At 35.8% G+C, this 8,315-nt stretch overlaps 1 protein-coding gene across 1 annotated transcript; it reads left to right on the forward strand.

Moving 5' to 3' along the window:
• The first annotated feature begins 1,380 nt into the window (after nt 1-1,380).
• Nucleotides 1,381-3,122, forward strand: LOC141582977 (testis-specific chromodomain protein Y 1-like). Its single transcript, XM_074392421.1, has one exon. It carries the CDS (start codon nt 1,500-1,502, stop codon nt 3,120-3,122), a length of 1,623 nt encoding a protein of 540 aa, XP_074248522.1. The 5' UTR covers nt 1,381-1,499.
• Nucleotides 3,123-8,315: the final 5,193 nt, after the last annotated feature.

Raw genomic sequence — 8,315 nt, forward strand, 5'->3', positions numbered from 1 at the left:
TAATATCAAATTCCAGGTTTTCCTAGACAACTCAAATGGTAGGTTTACTAAAAAATGATTTTTAAAATTAATATTCATAGGAAGATAATAGAATAAATGAAAAAGCACAGAAAAATCATGGAAAAATAATTATTAATAAAGGGTATAAAATTATTTTAATGACAAAATTATACAGATAAAAGTAAAGCAACTGAAATAAATATTCACTATAGAATATTAAAGCTAGGCTTGAATAGAGGAAAGAAAAAAATATCAGCAAACCTAAAGAACAATTAATTAAAATTATTATGTAAGAAAAAAAGAAGAAGAAGAAAAGCAATGAAGAAATGTGAACACAGGCTGGAAACATCTTGGAAACCATCAAGTGGCCACAGTTACACATTTTGGAGGTTCAAAGGAAGAGAGAAGAAATCAGGAAGTTTATTTAAAAAGCAGTGGTCAAAAATGACACAAATTTGAGGAAGTAAATAAACACCAAAATGCTCAACAAAACTCAAGTGAGATAAACTCAAAGAAACACACTTAAACTTAATGATAATTTAGCCATCTAAAACAAAAACAGATTCTTGAAAGCAGCAAAAGAAATGAACATTTACGTAAAACAACTCTCAAAAATAATCAACAATTTTTTTTTTAATCTGAAAACTGAGAGACCACAAAGCAGCAGATTATCACATTTCAAGTGATGTAAAAAAAAACTTTCAAACAGAAAACTTATGTGCAAAGAAATTGTTCATCAATAGTGAGGAAGAAATCATGACATTCCCAAATGAAATCTGGGGACTTTTTATTTAGTAGATGATCCTTTAAGAAATGCTTTATGGGGTTACTTTATGGTAAAGTGAACAGACACTACATAGCAATATAAATAAATAAAAATTAAAATAAAGAGAAATAGATAAACAATTATAAAACAAAAAAAAATAAATAACAATGTGTAGCTCCACAATTTGTTCTACATATAATTTGAAACACTAATATAGTTAATATAAAGTTATCACTAAAATTTACATGTATTTTTGACATACAATAATTACAGTATAATTTTGATAACTGAATAAGTAAAATAAAGGGGACCAACATATAGAGAAGTATGTGTTTTCATGTTGTCACAGGTAAGCTAGTATAACTTTAAAAATGTTATAACTTCAGAATGTTCAATACAATTGTCATGGCAACGACAAAAGAGAGTAACAGGCAGGTAGAAAGCTTTGAGCACTCTGTAAGAGTAGGAGCTGTGGATTTAGCTAATCTTACCTGAAGCTACCTAGCAAGCTATCTTGGCATCATAAGACCAAGTCCAATCTGTCCCACCACAGAGTAAATGTAAGAGGGTAAGGCTCTCTGACTGCTTCTTCACACAACTTTGGCCACGAAGTGGAAGAGACTCATCCATACCTAGCAACTGGTGAAGCACTGAAGGCAGAAAGATGTGGCTATGATGAGACCCAACTGAATAAAGGTAGGCACAGCAACTGCCCAATTCTGTCTATTTCTTCATGGCTTCCCAGGAGTTTGAGGTGGAAGCTATTGTTGACAAAAGACAAAACCAAAAAGGGAAGACAGAGTATTTGGTTCGGTGGAAAGGTTATGACAAACAGGATGACACTTGGGAACCAGAGCAGAACCTCACAAACTGTAGAGAATGTATTTGTGACTTTATCAGACGACAGACTGAAAAACAGTCAAAATGGACATGGACCAGAATAAGTGGAATTTCTTCAAACAATGTAAGGAAACGAGCTTCCAGAACTTCCACATATAGCTTTTCTAAGAACTCTTCTAAAATGCCATTGACTGGCAAACACCACAAATCCAAAAACAACAACTTGTTTGCTGCCAGAGAGAACATTAGAGAAAACACAGCTTCACTTCTCCCTGACTCCAAAAATTTGAAACAGAAAAATTCAACTATCAAGACACTTGTACCTCATAGTCCAGTTAATGACCAGGACACAGTTAGGTCTTTTCTGAAACCTGAGAAACTAGATCCTGTTGCACCAGTTCAGGAGGACAAGGTGGCATTGAAGGTGGCAGCAGAGAAACCGATCAGAATTTCATCAGATTCTGACACACAAGAGGCTAGAATAGAAAACAGGACCCAGACACAACCACTCATGTCTCAGATGTCTGACTCAGTTACTGCTTCCATGGCCACAGAGTCAGATAAGAAAGAAAGTATAGTGGTATTAATGGACCCTTCAGCAGCCAATGGAACAACAAACATGCATACGTCTGTTTCAAGAGTGAGAGGTGGAAAAAGAGAGATTATTGATGATAGAAAAGACCAGCCTTTTATCAAGAGGATGTATTTCACCATCAGGCTAAAAGAAAGTGCCAACAGATACAGAGACATTGTTGTCAAGAAAGACCATGGATTCACCCAGATATTGCTATCTACTATATCAACAGAGAAAAATGCCCTCAATACAGAAGTCATTAAAGAAATCATAAATGCTCTGGAAACGGCTGCTGTGGATGACAGCAAGCTTGTGTTGTTCAGCGCAGCTGGCAGTGTCTTCTGCTGTGGTCTTGATTTTGGGTACATTGCGAAGCATTTACGGAATGACAGAAACAGAATGAGCACTGAAATTGTGGACACAATTAAGAACTTTGTGAACCATTTTATTCATTTTAAAAAACTTATTGTTGTATCAGTCAATGGTCCAGCCATTGGACTAGGTGCATCCATACTACCTCTTTGTGACTTGGTTTGGGCTAATGAAAAGGCTTGGTTTCAAACCCCGTATATGACCTTTGGACAGAGTCCAGATGGCTGTGCTACTGTTACATTTCCAAGGATCATGGGTGAAGCATCTGCCAATGAAATGTTGATTGGTGGGCGAAAGCTGACAGCACGAGAGGCATGTGCCAAAGGCCTGGTCTCTCAGGTGTTCTTGACTGCAACTTTCACACAAGAGGTTATGATTCAAATTAAGAGGCTTGCTTCCTGTAATCCTGTCATACTGGAGAAGTGTAAGACCCTTGTTTGCTGTAATATTAAGAAGGAGTTGGAACAGGCCAATGAGAGAGAGTGTGAAATGCTGAAAAAAATCTGGAGCTCAGCAGATGGGATAGAATCCATGTTAAAGTATGTTCAAACAAAAATTGATGAATTTTAATTACCAGTATGTCTGCTTAGGACACAAGAACTGAACTTAGCAGAATATATAATTAGCTGAAGATGTCTTAATTCATTTTCATAGCCCCAAATAATTTCAATGATAGCTAAGGCTCGTAGAGAGAATTGAAAACATTTAAACTTTTTATTTAATATTATTAAGAAATTGTTAAACACTGTAAATTTAAAATAAATAATAAAACAAATCATTTTCTCAAATATCCTTATTTTATGTATACAGAAGCCCAAATTTAAAAGCAGACTAGTGAGCACTAAATTTTTCTTTCAAGCTCTAATTTTTATCGATGACTACTATAAATCACATGAGAATGGTGCTCTATTAGATTCAAGTAACAGAAAAAATCTTGATAATGTTTGTTTTCCTTATTTTTACATTCTAGAATGCAGACTCAATTGAGGTAAGTGTCAGTCTCTGCTTCCCTAACCCAGATAACCTGAGTTGGTGCCTCTGACTTTATAGTGGCACAAACACTTCAGAGACACACAATTCTAAATTAAAAGAACTTGTATTTCAGAATAATGATTTCCAATATAAATTTCACTCGTGATTATTCTTCCAAACTGAACATATGGTTACAATCTATGCTGAAATAATTAATTTTTATACATGTTTCGTTGTTACCCACTTAACATAAATAAACCTTTACTTCTCTAAAGTAAAATTTTCTGCATACTATTAGTGAATCATGAATTCATGAATTCATTAGGTAGAAATATCCAAGTTTTATGATGTGTAGTTTTAACTTAATTTAGAGTATGTTTCACATAGTAGATTAAAATTCTGGACAACTTATATATATATATACATATATATGTATATATATATACACATATATATATATACACATATATATATACATATATATATGTTTATGTATGTATGTGTGTGTGTGTGTATATATATATATATATATATATATATATATATATTTTTTTTTTTTTTTTTTTTTTTTTTTTTTTTTGACACAGAGTGTCATCTGGACTGGATTGCAGTGGTAATCTTAGCTCACTGCAACTTCTGCCTCCCAGATTTAGCAATTCTTCTCCTTCAGCCTCCTGAGTAACTAGGATAACAGGGTCTGCCACTACTCTAGCTATTTTTTTTTTTTTTTTTTTTTTTTTTTTAGTAGAGAGAGGGTTTCATTATGTTGGCCAGGCTTGTCTTGAACTACTGACCTTGTGATTTGCTTGCCTTGGTTCACCAAAGTGCTGGGATTACAGACATGAGCTGCCACACCTGGAATGGACACAATTTTAAAGGCAGACACTTCTTTCCAAACAAAGAAAAGACATCTACACTATATGTGAAATTTAAAATTATTGGTTTCTGCTTTTATCTGCACATAATTTTCTAGAACATGCTACATGCTAAGCTATCCAGAAGCTCTCTAAATCCTGTCCTAATGGGTTTTTATGGAGGCTCCATTACATAGGAATGAGTAAATAATTCACTGGCCACGGATAACATGACTTTTGTCACAGTGTATCTACAGTGTTGATTCACCAGCCAAAAATATCTGTAGATAATGTCACCTTTGCCTAAATTTCTGTTGAGCCTGCTGGACTAATTTTGTCCACCTATCTTCTAGCCTGCACTAAGCTGAAACTAAGTACTCAAATTCCTTTTCTGCTATGAATAAGCCTGCCACAGAATAAAGAGAGGTTCGTGAGTGAGTGACAATTGTGTCCAGCCACTGCACATAGCTAGTCACAATTGCTCTGATGAGGTGATCAAGTCAAGGTGCCAGCACAGGTGACAACTTGCTATAAGTCTTTGGCTTAATGAGGTATTTCACAAGCTGTTTCCTTTGCAGGCACTGAACAATGCAGTAGCAACCAGAAACTGCACAGCCACAAAAATGGTATTACATCCCAGGCTTGAGAAAGATTTAAGTCTGGTCTCTTTTAGAAACCAAACCTCTTCTGTCTTTTTTTTTTTTTTTTTTTTTTTTTTTTTTTTGGTAAGCAGCAATCTGGCAAATGGGGGATTATGTGTTCCAGCCTTTTGTGTTACTAAACTTTCACTGCTGTTATTCAGTGAATCCTGTTTCTTATCCCATTTACAGAAAAAAAAAAATGAGTTATGTGAAAAACTGTAGAATAATAAAAAAGTAAATAAATAGGTGTCTTATTGAGTGACAGTACAGTTTCAGGACTCCCAAAGTTGGAAGAACCTTTACACAAGCAAGACATAGTTGTCTCTGTGCCATACTTGGTGAAATGGAAACCCTGAATGAAGAGTTCTAATCTGCAGACAGGTTGTGCTGACATCTCTGCAGTTCTGCGTAAAGAGGACATGCAGAGTGGGTAGCTTCTTTCTGCAGGAAGTTTGCTAAGATGATTCTGCAGACCTTACTGGAGAGAACAGCTATCCAATTATAGACATGTAACCCCAATAAGTGTGTAACTCTTAGTGGAGAGGAGACTCACAGTTGGTAGCTTCACTTTGCAGGCATATATAATTCCAAAATTAGCCTCAGACTGGAGCTCATATGGGCTTCAAAGGGCAGAAAGAATATGCTGATTGCTACATGAGTGGTCATGATTGGGCCAAGAAAGAGACAAAAGTTTTCGCCATGGTCTCTAGTGACTTCTGCTACAGTTCACAATGTGAAGGCTTTATTTTTCTTTTCTTTTCTTTTCCTTCTCTTTTTCTTGGTGGTAGAAGGCCATTGTGTCAGTACCACCTTAAGAGTAAGCACACATGGCCAGGTCATGATAGCTGAGCTCAGCCAAAAACTTGTTTTATTTTCACAAAGGTGCCATGAGGGCTGATGGGATTCAGGCTAATGGAAGCAGATACTTCAGAGCTTTTTAGGGAAGGATAGCTTCCCAGGCTCTGGAAAGCAAAGGGATGCCTGAGTCTGCACTTGTGGCTAGGCAGCTGCAACGGCTTCTTAGTAGATGAGGTTTCTTCTAATTTAACTTGAATGTGGGTGTGACTTCTACCTATTCTTAGTTCCCATCAGCGTCACAGAATGCACAGTCCTGGCTGCACCTTTCTCAGTCACCTGGGATCTTTACAGCAGCCTCTTAAAATGGACTGCAGCTACCATTACCTGCAACACATTTTATATTCCAGAATAATGCAGAGTGAAGCTGAGAATCCCTACACTCTACTTTCTGCCTTTGTCTTCTCATTGAAAAACCTCTACCTAAAGCTGTCCAGCACCTTTAGCATATCAAAAGAAAATACTTTAGAGATTCCAAAGATTTTAGGAATTCTATACCAGAAAACAGAGACAAACAGTAAACATATTTAGCAAACTCACAGCACTAAAAAGAAAACACTAGAACCAGAGTGTTCAATGGTTGAATTATAACAATTAGTCTAAGAATTCAAACAATTTATTTTCTTTTTAAAAATAATTTATTTTAAAAGAAAAAGGTACAGATCAAACATTGCTAATAGAAAAATTGTACTTACTCTAATGTAAAACTTGATTGATGATGTGATACAAGTACAAGACTCCACAGAAAATTTTCTAATGCAAACTTTGTTACATGTACAAAATACATAAAATTATCTCCATGAAGGTGAAGGAGAAAAATTACCTTCATGAAAGTGAGGGGAAAAAACAAGAAGTTGGATGGATTTTTGGTACAATTATTTTAAGAAGAGGAACAATCTGAAAAATTAGGATGCAGACATTGATAAAGAAGTAGTAGAGGAGGACAGACTAAAGACATGTCCACAGCTGCAGTAATAAAACAAGAACAAAGTAAAAATGCCTTTGTCATTTTGGCTAAAGCCTATCCACAGGTACACAGATCCTGGCTCAATGTCCCAGACAAAGCTTTTACTTCAGCCCATGAAGTAGGTCACATCTTGAATAGTGCTTTCTTTAAGAGAGCTAACAGACAACTCAGAATATTCTTTTTTCCAGTTTGTAGACACAGCAGCCCCAGCCTTATAGTTAAATCTCCCACGAGCTCCGTATTTTCTCTGAAGAGCTTTCTCTTTATTTTTGGTTATTAAACTTATTTTCTTACTTGAATTTTGCAACCAATCTCCTTAATTATCCTGAACATGATCCAACTCTTCAGCCTGTGATTGGTCCCAGACCACGCTTTCACTTCAGTTCGTGCTTGGTCCAGGACCAAAGCCTAAGGCTAAGTTAAGTCACATGAATGAATTATCACTTCAGTTCCTGGTGAATACCAGTTCAAGGTTCAGGGTCAAGTTGAGTAATACTTGCTCCAAGACCACTAACAATATTTCTTTTCTCCCCTGACTTTAGAAACTCTGAAGCCCAACCTCATAGTAGGCAAACTACTCATATCCCATCTAAAAAGTATAGAGCTTTTTACTTATAAAACTTTTGTTTAATCGTATTTGCATTCATCCTCTCTAATTTTTCTGGCCATGAGACAAAGAACTCTGTGTGATATCTCACAATGAGAGATTGCTACACTGTGGTGCATTAATGAGACAGCAATAATTGAAATCTAGGAATTGAACTCTGGAATCTATTGGTCTTGTGGTATCATCTGGGAAACTGGCCCATGTTGTGATGCACACTCCTGGGGGCTGTCCACGACGTAGTGGTCACCAACATAGATTTAGAAAAGTCAACATGGCTTCCTTTTTTTTGTCTTAGCCATTCTTCCTAATGTGCTTTGATTTATCTCACTGGTAGAAATTCACACATACCTCTCAAACATATTACATAATTGGGTCACTAGTGTCTTTGCCTTCCTTTTGTTTCTCTCTTTTTACCTAGGCTCTTCCTGGGTCCTATCATTAAAGACAAAGAAGGCTATCCCCAGGAGGTTTTCCAAGGTACTGTACAATTCTAGATTCTGCTTTTGTAGTTATTTTCTGGTATCAGGAGCTGCCTGAGTAATAAATAGTCTTTTAAGATTATCCATGTATTAATTGAATAAGGATATACAACTATGTGTTTTATGAATGTCTCTATTTGCCTTTTCATAAAGGCCAAGAATTGTTTCTCTGGTGTCTTATTCAATAGGAGTAGTTTAGCGTCATTAAGATTTTTGTGCTTCTGGTTCTTCATCAACCTTTTAATATGCACATCAAAAAGTTTCTTTTCTTGTTTCTAATCTATGGAATTACTAATACTCAAAATAAGATTTTTAAAAGTATCTTTCTTGCGACTGGAATTCAGAATCTTGTCTGTTCTTTGCTCATTTTATTGAGTGCTGTAACACT

The sequence above is a fragment of the Saimiri boliviensis genome, chromosome Y (assembly GCF_048565385.1).
Source record: "Saimiri boliviensis isolate mSaiBol1 chromosome Y, mSaiBol1.pri, whole genome shotgun sequence".
In the NCBI taxonomy this organism is placed as follows: Eukaryota; Metazoa; Chordata; class Mammalia; order Primates; family Cebidae; genus Saimiri; species Saimiri boliviensis.

What these genes read in the sequence shown, in the direction of transcription:
- LOC141582977 (XM_074392421.1), top strand. Translation starts at nt 1,500, where the DNA reads ATGGCTTCCCAGGAGTTTGAGGTGGAAGCTATTGTTGACAAAAGACAA.